This window comes from Tyto alba, unplaced genomic scaffold (genome assembly GCF_018691265.1).
Source record: "Tyto alba isolate M040663 unplaced genomic scaffold, T.alba_DEE_v4.0 Super-Scaffold_7, whole genome shotgun sequence".
Taxonomy (NCBI): Eukaryota; Metazoa; Chordata; class Aves; order Strigiformes; family Tytonidae; genus Tyto; species Tyto alba.
Genome location: NW_024881328.1, coordinates 14,885,853 through 14,901,862, shown reverse-complemented (window position 1 = coordinate 14,901,862; position 16,010 = coordinate 14,885,853). Strand labels below are relative to the sequence as shown.

Below are 16,010 nucleotides of genomic sequence, written 5' to 3'. Positions count from 1 at the left end.
AACTCTTCGCTGTTAGTAGGGCTGTGCCAGTTGATACCAGCAGAGCAAGGAATTGTGCCTGTGTGTTGGGTGAAAGGTGGCTGTGGTTTGCCTCCTCTTCCCTTTCTTTCCTCTGCCATAATTTAGATGAAACTCTCGCTGCTTAGAAGTTGTCTTCCTAATCCTGAGCTTCGTTTTTCCATTTTACTTCTCTTCTTCCCAAGACCCCCTCTCAATCCCTGGGTGCCCTTGCACAGGGCTAGACCTGCACAGCCCTAGTGTGCACCCCCATGGAGTAACACCAAGCACCATTCCTTCCCCCAGGCTCCCTCTCTCTGTCCTTTCCACCCATGTCTCCCACGCATCCCTTTTTGCCAAGGGTTTTTGCTGCTAGTCATCCCAGGACAGGCTGTCTGCTTTTCTCCTCAGGAAACTTGGGAACAATTCAGCCAGGAGGCCAGAGGGAGAACAAAGGTCACTTCAGACTTGCAGGCAGAAGGGTTGGTTTGCAGCTCGCTTTCTTTTTTTTTATTTAAACTTTGGGTAGCATCACTGAAAGAATTAAAATTCAAATGAAGTTTGTACTTTCATTCTTTTATTTGTGTGTACAGTATTTTCCCTCCCTTAATTGCTGAGATTTTGCAACTTTGAAAGAGGGATTTTTGTCTTGGGTTGTGGGGATGTTTTTCCTGCCAGGAAAATTTTGATGTTGCAACATGGAAAACACAAGGCTTTGAATACTTGCCCTTTGTTAAAGAAAGAGCTCCTTTAAGGGCCCGCATCTTTATTCTGTTCATTGATGTGGAAGCCTTTCTTCTGAAGGCCCCTCTTTTCTTTTTCCTTAAAGAAAGGGCAAGAATTCAAGTACTTGGGTTTTCCATGTTATAACATCTGTGTATTTAGTTAGGGCACAGAAGAAGGGCTCATAAAAGCCCCAGTGTTTCCTAGTCATGTGTTTTTCCCTGAGGAGAGCTCTCATGCTGTGGGTAGTATGGCTGTATCTGAGAAGGAGCTGAAGCATCGGTGACCAAGCGAAGCATCTGCCTCACCTTGTGCACAGCATGGGCACCTCATGCTTCTTCAGGGTGACTTGGGGTGTGGGAATACAGAGTATAAGCCATGGTCCCTGCAATCCATCTGCTCAGTGCCCAGAATACTAATTCCTTAGCTGAAGCCAGTGGGTGATGGGAGATGCCCTTTCCCACCACACTGTTGATGGAAGACGAAGACTGTGGGGATGGCTTTCCTAAGCCTGAAACTTTTGACTTGTCAAATCAAGTTAAATTTTCCCTTGAGCTTAGCTACCAAGCTGCAGGGCAGCTGGGGATGGAGTTTCTCTCTGGCCTCACCTTTTGAAGCAGAGCTGCTGTGCCGAGAGGAAAGCAACACTCAGAGTGCCATGAGGAGTCTGGCTGTGTAACCTGTGGTCCCCTGACAGTGCCACATTCCCAGTTCTGCTCATTGCTCCAGGGACCTTTCCTGTATTTCATATTAAGAAGTTGAAGAAGCGGAAAACACCTGGAGTCAGACCTCTTTGTGCTGCTTCTCTCCCTGGTGCTATGAACACAGGTTCCTGTCTGCCTGCTGACCTGTCCAGCCCCTTAAAGGCTTGCACGTGTTCTGCACTTATGTAGCCAAAGGGATTTCACTGGAGACTGCTTGCAAAAAACAAGTCGTATACATTGTGCTAGCCTTTCTGAGCATGAGATCGAGGTAGGCATAACAAACGGTGTCCTGTCCCTGAGCTTTCTGTTGTGCTGGAAGGCAAGGTGCTCCAAGAGCTGCTTTGAGCACTGACTGCAGCAATGTGCAGTTGCTGCTCGGAACAGGCTGCTGGTGTCTGATTCGGGCAGTGAAACCCAAGGGCCAAAGAATAGAAAAGGGGTTTAACATGTAAAGATGAAGACGTAGGAGGGAATTTTGCCTAGGTGTGAAAAGAGAAGAGGAACTCACCTGCACAACCAGATCTGAGTTCCCCGAAGGCTGGGAAGGCAGTGTTTGAATCTGAACTGAATCCAGCCAAGGTTCTAGAAAAAGCAATGCTGTGACTTAAATTTCATAGTATGTGTCTGCCCTTGGCTTAGATTTACATGCCTGTGCCTCTGGATGGGCACTCAGAGCTCTGTTGGTTGCAGAGACATTGCCACATAAAATACCTGGACGCACCCAAGTGCTTCTGTTTTGGGGCACAAGTTCCTGTGTATTCCTGGGCTCCTGTGTCTGCTCAGAAGTGCTCTCTAAGCAGCTGCACTCTTGCCTAATCCATCAGGATTCACAGGAAAATGGTGTGTAGAGCTCTAAGGGGGCAGGATTCAATTAGCACAGGAGTTCATCATAACAGTTGGGTTCACATCCACTGGAAAGCAGAAAAGGCCATCTCTTCACTCAGCAATCTTACCTGCAAAGCAGGAGACCCCCCCTGCGGTGTTCTCACAGCCTATTTGTTCTTAGTTTAGTCTCCAGCTGATTGCATGATCCTCTGTAAAATGGCTTTGCTGTCTTTGGATGTCTATTCCTACATCAGACGTAGTCCTCGGCTTCTCTCTCCTCAGCCTTTACCCAAACGCTTTTGTTAACGTTCCTTTTTGCTGCTCCCTTGGTCATGTTTGTGGGAACTTCACCAAGTTTGCTGTTGGAAGTCCTTGACCATGCGCTGCACAGCCTATGAATCTGATTTCAGTTCTTGGAAGAATATGGTAGAGGAAACCCGCTGTGCTTTGGTGGACCAAAGACTTGTTTCCACACTGGCTTTTATGTGCTGCCAATGGGGCAACTGCCAGTAAGAGGCAACTGCTGTTTTAAAGTGTAGCAGGGGAAGAGAGAGTTCACAGTTCTCTGCTCATGATTATTACTGTGTCTTCTGGCATCCCATCTGCAGAAACGGGAATTTTAAAAGAAGGCGAATGCTAGATAACACCCTAAATCTCCTCACCCCTTTGGGAAGCCAGTCAAATCACCTTCCCAAGGCTTCTCCTTGCTACTTTCCCATTTCTGTAGGTAAGAGTCTTCTTGAAGCGTTTATGCCACAAGATTGCACCGGAAGCAAAGCTGCTTGCATCTGGCCCTTTTTTGGTGATGATGCTTTCCAGGATGTGGTCCCATCCTGCCTACAAAGGATCCAGATCGCACTCTCCTCTCTGATCATTTACAATTCATGTAGGACAGAAGTGTTAGGATTGGGGAAGGGGGGGGGGCGGGGTTGTCTTTATGAAGAGCACATTTAAAGTTAAAACAATGACTTTCTCTGGCCATCCATGTGATGCTTAACTTTGCATGATCTGAGATTCACCTTAACTGCTGCATGTCTTTTACTTGCATTTTCAAAGTGCCATTTTAAATGCTGCCTGGACTTGCTCGCCTTTCCTCAAATGCTGCAAGTGAATTCCCTTTAAATAGCAGCTGCTGACACAGCACCTCTGCCTGTATTTAGTGTGATGCCATGGCCAAGATCCAGGCAATGTAGGAGTGGCAGGAGCACAGCCCCATGCTGCCCCTTGGGTATCCCCACAGTCCCCCGCCAGGGCTCGTCTCCTCCCTCTTGCAGAGGATGCAAAGCTTTGGAGGGGCAGCAGCTGGGGATGGGTTGATGGGGTGCAGGAGCAGAGCTGAATGCTTATGGGAGATTTGGAAATGTGCCAGAGCAAGGGGAAGTCCCTAAGCAAATTACCATGCAGGATACGGCACATCCATCTCCACCTTCCTGCCCACGGCTTGTGCTCGGGCACCTGCCCTGTCTCGGGGGGAGCGAGGGCGGGAGAGCCCGGCCCTTGCGAGAAGCAGTCCCACTCCACCACAAGCTGGGTATGTGTGTTTGAGAGGAGAAGGGAGTGTGTGTTTGTGTGTGTGTTGGTTGTCAGCTCTCAGCCCTGCCCTGACATTGTGTCCAGCTGGTGCAGGAGTCAGATGAGGGCAGCCCAGCCTCTCCTTACAGGTTGAGCAGGTAGGAAGGATTAATTTCCTCTTCCGTCTTAGCCACGCGGTCCTGGCCTTACTCCATGCTAGCAGTTCTGCCCAGGACATAGAAATTTGCCAGCACATGCAGTGTCTTTGGGTTGTTTTTCTTTCTTCTTTTTTGTACAGTCCTTAAGAATAGCCTGGATGCCTTTGAGCTGAGACCCTTGTTTCCTAGATTTAGAGGGGAGAAGCAGGATGAAAGGCTATGAAGAGACACCCGTGACTTTCCAGCAAGCTCCAGCTACTTGCCAAACAAGCCTAAATCAATGCAAGAGCCTAGAAGCTCTTTTCATCTTAAGGGCTCATGGAAACAGACATTCAAGACCAGCTAAGTCAGGTGAACGGATGAGGCTGAAGGCTTTAAAGGGCTTGCCATCACCAAGTAAGGTCCTCCTGGTCCTCCAGCATAGCTGCCTTTCCTCCAGACATATGGTGAAGGTGTGTGGGCTGGTTCACGGGGTGTGCTGTGATATGCAACATGTCCACCTGTGCTGATTTAGCAGGTAACACTGCCAGCAAAGTGGGCTTTATCCTGTCCCCATTTGGAAATCGGGGCACCCTGAGTACTTACCCCTACAGGGAACGTCTTGCTAGGACTGTGGGCCTGCTCAGACTAGAAAAACCCATATCAAGCCCTGCTGCTCCGTCAGCAGTACGCTCTTGCCACAGTCTCCATCCACTGGTGTCCTGGGCTTTCCCCATCACTTGTGGGCAGCAGATGCTGACGCTGTGGCTGCCCAGCGGAGGCGGAAACAGTTTTCCCACCCAGCCCAGTTGACTGGGATGTGAAAATGTTCCCAGTCGTCATGAAGGCCCCGCGTTTGCCTCTAGGATACAACGATGCATTACAACTATTACTTCTGAGCAGCCAATGCCCTTTGAGCTCACTCCGTGTTTGTACCAGCATAACCTAAACTGATGAACTCCTCTTATACCCTCCTCCTGCCAGTCAAAATCCTGACAGCGTGCAAAGCTGGGGCCCAAGAATTTCCATTGCTGTGTGCATCAGTAGTATGTGGTGTTTGCCCAGAAGGCTGGTGTAGCTTGCTCCACATGTGGTCCATGATGTAGCTGGTGGGACACCCTACAAGGCAGAGTGATGGAGAAACCAGTGCGTTATGGTCACATTGGAGAGGAGGTTAGTGCACTGGGGAGCAGCATCTGGGTTGCTGCCACAACAGGAGTGTTTTAGGGGATTTGAGCATAGATTTAGGCATTGTCAACGCACAGAAACATGATTTCTGTACAGGATATACAAGTCACTTAAAGCTTTTCCACCTTTTTTAATTAGCTTCTCAATATCATCACGCCACTTGGGACTAAATACTTAAGAGGTGTTCTTCAAGGCTGTACTGTCTTGCTCTGAAAGCACATAATTGTGTAGAAATAATATCCAGGTATTGAGAAAAGGAAAATGCTTGTAGCTATTACTCTGTGTTGTCTCCCAGCTCTGCTTCACCATGCAGTTTGTAGACTGTCCCTGACATTTAAACTGGCCTTGTTTTTTTCCATGCGGGGAACGGAGAGAGCTGGAAGAAGGAAATATGGGAGGGCTGTGAAATACTTTGAGCTGTATCTTGCCAGAGGAGGAACTCCCCAAGTTCAGTGGTCAGTATTTGGTACTGGAAGAGGAAAGTAAAATCCATGTAGTCTTCTTCCACTCCATCCACTCCCAGTATAGGCACACGGTGATGAGTGGGTTCTGGGAGTGGTTTTTGTTTTGTAACAAAAAAACACCTTGTCCATCCAACTTGCTTTTGTCAAATGTTGCAGCCTTTGAGAGGACCAAGACCAATGGAGGCAGAAAGGCGATGTAGGACACATAGCGGTGGCAGCAGCTGCAGGTCCTCACAGTAACTAAAAACCCTCGTCTCTTCTGTCCTAGTTCTGGATACTGCAGGTCAAGAGGAGTTCAGCGCAATGCGGGAGCAGTACATGAGGACTGGAGATGGTTTTCTTATAGTCTACTCGGTGACGGACAAGGCTAGCTTTGAGCACGTGGACCGGTTCCACCAACTGATCCTCAGAGTCAAGGACAGGTGGGTGCCGTGGAGCCAGGCGCTGACCACCCCGCTCCGCCGCTCTGGAGACCGTGCCGTGGGGTGGTTGCACGTCTTGCCCTGCCTTTTGCCTCCTGGGTATCCCAGGGCAAATCCCTGTATGGGGGGTTGTGGACCGACATGTGAGGAATAAGTGTTTTACCTCTTCTAATAAGCACATAATGCTTTCAATATGGAAAAGTTCAGTAGTGCTATGGTGAAGTGAAAATGGGTCTGGAAGGGAGAAACTCCTACCAGAACAGCCTGGCAGAGCAGTGTGAGAAAGGCAGGTCAGACACCTCTGAAGGTAATCAGTTTGGCTGTGAAGAGGGAGGAAGGGTGCTCTGTGCACAGTGCAGGCACTTTGGGAACACCAGCAGAGTCAGCAAGCATTCGGCCCTAATTGTTTAGTGTGTCCTGGCAATATCCTCCTTTCCCTGGTTTCAGCTTACATCAAACAAGCATTAGAAGGTCCTGCATGATTTGGGGCTGTGAACAAGTGTCTTTAAGGGGAAAAAGCCTCAAGTTGGAAGGAACAGGGGTGTAATGCAGTTAATGCATTGTGCTCTGCAACAACCATTTTCAATGAATAAAAACATCTCTGCATGACTGGGGAGAAGGCAAGAGATATCACCCACTCCCCTCCTTGTGCATGCATGGGAGAAGGTAGTGCTGAGAGTTTAAATGTGGTAAGCAAATACGTCCTGACAGAGTGAGGGGGAAGCTGCCCGTTTATCTCTGAGATAACTCCCTCTTCCCATCGCAGTTCAAGAGGTGATGAATCCATCCCCACTGGGTGGGGTGTGAATTAAGCCCTTGTATGTCTGCAGCTTTGAAACACTTAGTTTTTCCATTCATAATGGCTTTTAATTATGGAACTCATCAAGAAAAGCCACCAGAGGGTTTGGGCCTTGTTGCTGGCTTCCTTTCGCAGCTCTGAATAACTTCCTCACAGGAAGGGTGGACTCGTATCATGTGAGGTTCACAGCTGACAGCTCTTCCAGTAAAGCATCCAAAGCAGAGCCCTCAGGAGTGAAAAGTAAAGGAAAATCCACCCTTTGATTGCATCTAAATGAAGAAAAACATCAGTCAGTCAGTCAGAGTCCTGGATCTTGACAGTCTTTTCTTCACTGCCAGCTCAGCTTGGGGCAAATCAAGTCTGTTTCTGAAAGCTGAAGAAGATGGGACAGCGTTTCCTGTAACCTTCCCCAAATCAATGTCGGTTTTATCTAACTTAACTTTGTGAAAATAGGATGCAGTTTTCATTGTTTTGCTCCGGACTGAAACTTTCAGCCCTCCGTACGCCATGCAGACACCGTGGCCGGCGTGTGAGAATCAGGAAGTGAAACCGGCTGGTGAGGTTGTTTTTGTTTCCCCACTCAATGCCACCGAAGCACAGAATGTGAGGAGCTGAACACTTCATCCAAAGCCTGAGCTCGTTCAGTAAATCGCAGCAGTAGGAGCAGCACGAATAAAGAAACTGTCGTGCCAGACCAGCAGGTAGCTGGGAGCAGAGCATCCCCCAGGTTTTCAAGCTGCAGTCACTTTTGGCAATTTAAGATCCGAAGCAATTGCAGGCTGCTGCGTTAGCAGAGCTGTTCAAAGCCTTCCTCCTGTTCCTTTCCATAACCTTTATTACAGTAAAACTTCCAACTGTAGTAGCTTTGTCCAACTAGCAATTGTACAGCTTACAACAGGGAACAAAATCCCCATAGAGTTTTATGCCTGATGTAAACAAGGCAAATGAGATACTGTCCAGATGTAATCCCTTTCTTATCAACGTGCTGCAAGCCAAAAAGGAATCAAATAATCCATGCAAGCAAGTGTTTTGCTCCAGAATGATCAGAGTCAAGATATATCAATGCTTAGGTATTAAAATTAAATCAAAGCCACATTACCAGAATGAATAACTGTAAGACTCATTTAAAATGCAGAGTGCAGTACGGTATTTTTCCAGCCAGAGCAATGGGGCAATGTGCCAGAGAGAAGATGGAGTCCTTATCGTCTTGATGAAAAATGACACAGAAATGTTGTTTGAAAATCCAGAGTTACTCAAGGAAGTGTTTTCTGCAGAAATTAGTACATCCAGCTGCTCCTTACCCCAATAAAATCAGCTCTGTTACAGCAAAGAACACTGGAATCATTTTAGGAGGGTTTAAAGTTAAATATAGGAAAACAATACTGCAATAACTGTCCATTATCAGAAGGGACCTCCTCCCTCCTAGCAGTGGGTAAAGGCCCTGCAGCACAACTTTGCTCTGTGTGTCATGCAGCTATAGGAGCATCCCCATTGCCAGGAACGCCTGTGGCACGAGCTGGCTCAATTCGGTTTAGTCACTGGAGCTACGGTTATTTCTACCAGGGAAGAGCCTGACCCAGACACCTCGTCAGGAGAGCTTTGCACTGGATGTGCTGTGGAGAGATGGGTCTCTTATCAATCAGTGTCCAAAGACAGTCACTTACGTGCTTGGTAAAGAAATACTGGGTATTATTACAGAAGTAGATGGTTTTGGTACAAGAGAATGGTTGTTGATCAGGTTTTTGCTGTAGGATCAGTAGCAGGTAGTAGCATCTAGAAACTTAGCAAGACTCTTCAGTTTCCTCCAGCCTCCTTCCAGCTACCACTGCCAGTCTTTCAATGTGTCTTGGGTTAACATCTGATGGGGGTCTTTGCACCTAGTCATTTTCTCCCCCATGAGATGCCTCACTAAGTGCCAGATCTCCCAGAGTCCGTCTTTTCTTTCTCCACTGTTGCTTTCAGTGGATGAGTCTCCATCAGGACACAAACTGACACCAGTTCCTCCAACAAACCTCATTACCTTGCAGTGACTATCAGCTGCCAAGATATGCAGCTACTGATACTCCTTGACTGTTATGACAGTCTTGTTCTCCTGTTCTAAGATCTGTCTCTCTGTCTCAGTTAATTTCCTGACTAGTTCTGTAGTTCTTTCTTCATCTAGTTGCATCTTCATTCTTCACTATTATCATTGCAAAAACAATGACACTAAGTCCGTGAAGTGCCTGCAAATAATAATGTTTGTCTGCATGCATGCAACTTGTCAAGTAAATTTTTACAATATGAATGTATGTGTAGCACAGTCTGGGGGCTGATGTGTGTTCATTTGGTCTTTCTTTGTATTTCTTTACATGTACGTGGTATGTCTGCAGCTGAAAGTGTTAGATGATGTCAGCATCAAAAAGTGAAACTTATGCTCAGCATTTTTTATTGTAGTCAGCTAATAATTGGATGGTGGTTTTGATTTTTTCCAGAGAGTCCTTTCCAATGATTTTGGTGGCGAACAAAGTTGATCTAATGCATTTACGGAAAATTACAAGAGAACAGGGAAGAGAAATGGCAACAAAACATAATGTAAGTTTGAGGGATTGTTTAATTGGTTGTGGTAAGTCCCATTACATGCATTCAGAATTGGATTCTCTGCTCATTTAGAGCTGAATTAAAGCGTTTCTCTTACAATCGAACGTTTGCAATTACATTTTCGACTACTAGAAAATAGTAGCTATGCAGCTTCTTTTAAATAGGGCCAATTCATAATTGAAACTAGAACCTCTGCTGTGCACCAGTCTGTAGCAAAGCTGTGGCCATCGTGAAGCCATGTGTGCAAGGTTTCTGCAAGTGGTGAGAAACATGAAATGTTCAAAATGAGGGAAGAAAATGCACTTTCCTGAAGTGAAAAGGCGGAGTCAGGCATTAGGAAGTATAACCAGGTGTCTGTAGGAAGTGAGCTTGTTAAAGATAGTGAAGTTACAGGGTTGTTAAGTCTGTATAAATCTGTCCTACCATCTTAGATCTGCATTATTCATGCCGTAGTTTAGCATGAGAAATTGGTCTTGGATGAGTGTAGTTCACATGCTACTCCACTAATCACCTCTAAATGCCAGCAGTCCCGAATACCTAGAGGGAGACAACAACTCCCATGGGAGGAACTGAATGGAAAGGTAAAGGCAAACAAGCCTGAGACCTCTTGGCAGCTTGCTGTGCCTAAACAGCAAGCTGGCCGTGTTTCTAAACAAGCCATGATGGGAGTTTGGCAGGGCAGGTTCACTCCTTCCCCTCCCCAAGGAAGCTCGTTTCTATAGGAGCCAGCACACCTAAACTGCAGCACAACATGTTGCACCCATCTGTATGCACACACTTTGGAAGAGGCAGTGTATGAAAATACCTTATCACAGGCAGTTTTATAAATCTGCCAGCATGCTGGACAAGCACTCTAGGAGGCCCCATCTGGCTGTCAGATTTCGAAGGAGAAGATCGTTTTACACTGAAGGGGAATTGTAGTCATGAAATATTCATGCAGTAGTCCTAATAAAATGTGGCAAGCAAGAATTTTTGGCAAGTGCTCGTCTTTCAACAACCTTCGGCTATTTTCATGTCTGCAAGCACAGCTTAAGGAGAGAGACCATCTGACGACATGAAGTCTATGATTATTCTTCCCCAAACCCGGAGCTCTGATAGCAGCTGGTTTGCCTGATGCTTACTCCAGACCTTTTGTGAGCACTCGCTGACCTTGCTGTGAGCGTGAAGGTGTTGATAGCAGTGTCATGACAACACTTTGTTTACCTGTATTTCCCTGGTTGGTCTCTTAGGCACTGGATTTCTCTAGCCTTTAGGGTTTTTCATTTTGAAACTGGTTTGCTACCAATATGTAGGCTGTTACTAATCTCTTTCGTGATACACTTCCCTCCTCCAGATTCCCTATATAGAAACTAGCGCCAAGGACCCACCTCTAAATGTTGACAAGGCCTTCCATGATCTCGTGAGGGTAATAAGGTAAGCTGCAAACTCTTAACTTGCCCACTGCCCACTGACGGGATGTGCAGGAGTCCTGGCCTGGAGAGCCAGGAACCAGCTTCTGGGGAGCAGGGGCCAGGTGGTTTGGTTAGGGGTGGGAGATTTCTGGGGTTTATTAAACTTTCTTGTCCTGTATCTCCATAGGGATGTTACTAGCACTTAGTTACTCTTGAAGGACATCAGTGCTAAGCAGATTGAGTACTAGCTGTGGCCATAATGAAAATATATCATTCAATAAACAGTATAAATCCTACTATAATGATCAGCTTTAAGAGGCCAGTGTTTAAAGCTCTGGACCAGTAATTTGGTTTTTCATAGCTTTGTTGTCTCAAGTGGCCAGAGGTTAAAAAGGACTGGCAAAAAATTCTACAAAATTTTAATGTTGTGAGTGACTTCTAACATTTTCTGCTCACTAAATGGAAAAAAATAAGCCACTTTGTGTGAGAAACAGCATGACTTAATGGCTAAGCCACAGGTTTCCTCCTCAGACTGCAGAGGTTTGTTCCCAGTTTTGGCATGAGCTGCCTTTGTTCGCCTGGGCGAACCCCTGCTCCAGCTGCCAGCGGGGAGGGACTGCCTTCCAAAATCCCAGCTGCCCTGCAGGAAAAGAGCTGCACGCACATCTCGGCGTCTTGGCTGATAACCTCAAATCTCTCTGAGGAGATTTGTTTTTCTGGCACCAGTTGTCTGCCAGATTTTTCTGGGCCCTCATTTTTCATGTTTTGGGAGGGTGCTGAGCTGAAATCATGCTCCTCCCCGCTATGCAGTCAAAGTGCGTTGCTCGGCAATTAAACCATGAGGCATTTATTCACAGCGTATCTGTACTTGTGAATATCTTAGCTCAGCCTCGAGTCAGCCTCCCATCAAAAGCAGATGGTACTGCCCACTCTTCCCACATGTCTCAAAAGCAGGGGGCAGAAAGTCTTTGGAGAACTACAGAGCTGAGCTGGAAACGTCCCAAGCTATTTCCTAACTATTCTGTAACTCAGCATTAGTTGGCTCGATATTACTTCTGTGTGGCAGCGAGCTCTTACCACCATCTATTCTACTCTGGGGGGAAAAAAAACAGCCAAAATAAAATGGTGAGGCTCTGTTTGCTTTCTGTATGTAACGTGACTCCAGACAAGCTGGAAGGAGCATTGTTAGGAGACAGCACTAAATTCAAGCCCTGAAAATGCACTCCATAACCTCAGAATTAGGTGATGCACCTCAGTTCCCTGAGTAGTCACCATGAAAGTCATTGCCAGCCAGGTGAAACACTCCATGGCGTCAAGGGCACCAGAGATGTTCACAAGAGCTGGAACTCAGGTTAATTCAGCAGAGAGATGCTGTGTGATCTAGCCGGTCATTTCCTACAATGCAGCTTCACTTGGTCTTTGGATATTGCCAACTGTCTGCAGCCATAGGATGGCATCACCCACCAAGTATTGCTTTTCTTTTTTTTTTTTTTAAGTGAGCTTTTCCAAATAAAATGTAAATTTACAGCTCCATAATAACTGTGTCATTCCTGGAGTGCTTTACAAATGTAGAGGCTCCTCAGAGGCAGTGTGAGTTTGCAGGGTGAGGACGCTCGTTCAGGGTTGGCACTGGTTGTGCTCCTCGCACTTGGCTGATGCCCAGTTTATTTAGCATCATGCAAGAAACTGTTGTCTGGAAGTAATCCAGAAAGAAGTAGGGTGATTAAGTCTGCCCAATAGATCTTCTGAATTCCCTGATACCCCTTTTGCGCTGCAGCAGTGTATACACAAGCAGTGTCACAGCAGAAATCTTGAGCAGGCATGGGACGTGGTTTTCTGGATCTCTAAAGCAGTTCCAGAACACTCTGAACAGCTTGCAGCTGCTTAGTGTTTATCCAAATTAACTTTAAAGTATTTTTTTTATTTCAGCTTTCTAGTTTTGAGCTTTAAAGTTTTGTTTTTCATGCCTCCAGCCTTCGTACTCACTGAAAAAAAATAATCTTACTAGTCAAAGCTGAGTTTTTCAGGTGGTTGCAAGCATTTGGGAGCTGAGGCTGTAAGAAAAACACCAACTAAAGCCATAATGATTTGTCCCCCAGCTATGCCTCATCCTGGTCTGGATAACTTGGTCTAAACATTTAGTTTAGTGCCTGGCATATTACATAGCAAAGAGGATGGTTTTGAACTATCTAAACTCTCTGGTTGGTTATTTAGACACTGAATCTACGGAAGCTGCCAGTGTTTGTATGGTTTATCTTACAATAAAATCTAAGTTGACGGGCTGCCTGTTGGGTGTTTGAACTACAAAGCTGCCTTCTGTTGAATTTGCACTGCTGGGGTAGCTGAGTGGCTGCTGCAAACAGGTACAGCTGCAAACAGGCATTTGGGCGATGCCTCATCTTAAATGAAAAGGGAGAAGCCCTCAACACGACATTTTAGAGGTTGCTCACAACCCCCATGGACTGATGGGGGCTGCCGCGGCGCAGTGCAGGAGTGCGCTCAGCCCCGTGTTTCTGGTGGCTGTGACTTCAGACAGCCAGGGACATCTTTCTGGGGTCGGCACACTCTCCATGCTCTGGTGCTCTTCACAACTTCCAGGGGAGGCCAGAGTCCCATCATCAGCAAAGTCTGTTTTTTCATTATTATTTTTTAGCGCCCCCCCCCCCCCCCCCTTCCATAACCAAGTCCATAGCAGTGCAGCTGGCTAAGGGCAATGCCTGCTGAAAGCAGATCTTTCCAGGAGGGTTTATTTCTCTGTGCACTCTGTATCTCTTTCATCTTCTTCCCTAACGTTAGCAGCGGTGTGATGGATGACATTGCATTGCACCCCTATTGCCTAGAGCAGCCTCCTGGCAGGGGAGGAGGCAGCAGTTCACCCGGGGCAACTGGAGGCACGATGCTCTGGCAGGACATATATCCCTGCCGTTAGCCTTAATATTTGCTTATGGCTTCTTTCCTGCTTCCTTAAAAATGCAGGCAGTTGTCTTGTTAGCTGTGTGGCATCAAAAGCCACGTGGTGGTGGAATGGTACATGGAGATATAGATGCAAATATACACATGCACGCCAAGATGTAGTTCTTCTGGATACCCAGGGCTCTGGATGCTGATGTCTGACCCAGCCTTGTGTCTCATCTGTGTATTTCCCTCCCCGTCTCCCGAAACAGGCAACAGATCCCAGAGAAAAGCCAGAAGAAGAAGAAGAAGACCAAATGGCGAGGGGACAGAGCCACGGGCTCCCACAAACTCCAGTGTGTGATTTTGTGACAGGACTGCCTGGGAGTGCCTTGGATGCCTCCCTCCTCCCCCTCTGACCCACCGCCAACCCAGGCGAGGAGCAGCAGCGGCCCCGCCGCCCCCTCGGGCTCCCCACGGCGGCCTGGGGGGGTCCGGACCCCCCCCCCCCCCGGAGCAGGGCTGCGCGTCGGGGGCCGGCGTGGGAGCCGTGCAAACGGGAGGCGGAAGGGATCAGCAGGACCTCGACTCTCAAACATCCCCAGCGCCTTCCAGGGGCCTCCATGATGTTTATTTAAAAAAAAAAAAAAAAGAAAAAAAAGAAAAAAAAAAAAGAAAAAAAAAGTGTTGGTTTTATCTGCAAAATATTTCTCCTTGTGACCCATTTCTGAACAGCCATGAATAGCCCCCCTGTTTGGTACAGTCATCTGTGTATGTGTGGGGGAAGGGAAAGGGCTTTTCTTTCTCTTTTTTTTTTTTTTTTTTTTTTTTTTTTCATCCTCTTCTCCTTTTTCGTTGTTTGCTCAGCGAGTGTTGGGTTGCAGAGAAACACGGCTGGGGTTAGATTTTTTGCACTGAACTCTCTCTTTAGGCAGCAGTGCCAAAACACGACTTCATATGAAAGTGCATAGATTTGGAGGAAGAAAATTAATTCCAGCTGCTCTGGGTGCTCCAGACATTGTGTCAGACTCTGGAGGGCAGCCAGCTCACAGACCATAAACTCCAGTTTAGGAGAGGAGGTTTGAGCTTGGATTATATTTTTTTTTATTACCCTTTGTCAAGAGGTTTTGTTTCTGTTTTGTAATTTGGGGCATGTCAAAGTTAAGACATTTTGTTAACCTGAAAGTATTTAAATTAAAGTAATTTACAAATGGAAGGGTATGTCGTCTTTGAGGGGCAGGGGTGGGGGGGGGAGGAAAGGGAGAGAGGAAGTAAAACCTGAACTGAATTTGTTATCTGGGTGTTGAATTTCTCCCTCATAAATGTGTGTAAAGTGGTGTGATCTAAATCCCTCTATTATTCCTTAACCTTTCCCTGCAAAGCCACTCTTGGGCAGATGAATTGTTTTGCTTTTCCCAGGCTCATCTCACACACACACACAAAATCTGTTTATGGGCTTTGGCTCAATGTTTCTTCATTTCTTCTCCCTCCCTCACTGAGAGTTGGTGACTTGAAAGGAAGAGTTGTTTTGAAAATGATTCAAGTGGGATGTGTCTCTTCATAAGATTACTGTATCTAAAATGTCTCCCTGAAAACAGCAAAGACTAAATATCTTTATGCCTTATGAAAAGGTAAGGTAAAAAGCCTTCAGCCATTCAAGCCACCATCTGTGGCACCAGAAATATGGTTGTGCACATCCTGGAGGGGCCATATTTTCTTTCACACCTTTCCTGGCACTAAGAATTGTGGTGGCAAATTTTTCTTTAATTTAATGGATTGTCATCTGTTGGACTGAATCCATTAGCTCCATTCACACGGTCACCAAACCCCTTTAAAAGTAACAACTTGCTTTTCATCAGCTTGAATCCTGTTCAAATATGGTTTATGGGCATGACTTAAAATATTGGCAGAGTATGAATGCCTGAGATTTATGTGTCTGAGTGCAGAAAATCCTGGTATTGGATATTGAAGACCCGTTCAGGATAGTGGATCATCACAGACTTAGTTGTTTATGTTTGTCTTTGTGACCTATTTGCTACTGGATTTTGTTTCTTGACTCTGCCAGTTGAGCTTGCTGCTGATTATTTTTCGGGTGAGTTGGCTGCTGATTATTTTTCAGGTGAGTGAGGCTAATGAAAGCATTTTCCTAATTTGTCCAGTGTGTCACAGCCAGAAGATGGCAAATGTCTGTGGCTGGCTCAGCAAGCTGCTTACTGTAATGCTGGCTCCACCGCCTCCATCCCCTTTTGTGTGATGACAGATGCTGGGGATGGATTAAGGAGGGAGATATTGGAAAGAAACATCTTTCATGGACTTTTATGTTGGATGTGGGCCATGTGCTCAGTAAAGCTGCAACACCCTGTGTCAACCAAGATCTGG

At 46.5% G+C, this 16,010-nt stretch overlaps 1 protein-coding gene across 2 annotated transcripts in view; it reads left to right on the top strand.

Annotated features, from left to right (window-relative positions):
• MRAS (muscle RAS oncogene homolog) overlaps positions 1-14,847 on the top strand; it is a 41,047-nt gene extending 26,200 nt beyond the window's left edge. For both annotated transcript variants that reach the window (XM_042784026.1, XM_042784027.1), the window contains exons 4-7: positions 5,819-5,972; positions 9,243-9,342; positions 10,682-10,761; positions 13,904-14,847. In XM_042784026.1, the coding sequence (XP_042639960.1) occupies positions 5,819-5,972; positions 9,243-9,342; positions 10,682-10,761; positions 13,904-14,003 (434 nt within the window). In that variant the 3' untranslated portion in view covers positions 14,004-14,847. The remainder of the gene's footprint in view (positions 1-5,818; positions 5,973-9,242; positions 9,343-10,681; positions 10,762-13,903) is intronic.
• Positions 14,848-16,010: the final 1,163 nt, after the last annotated feature.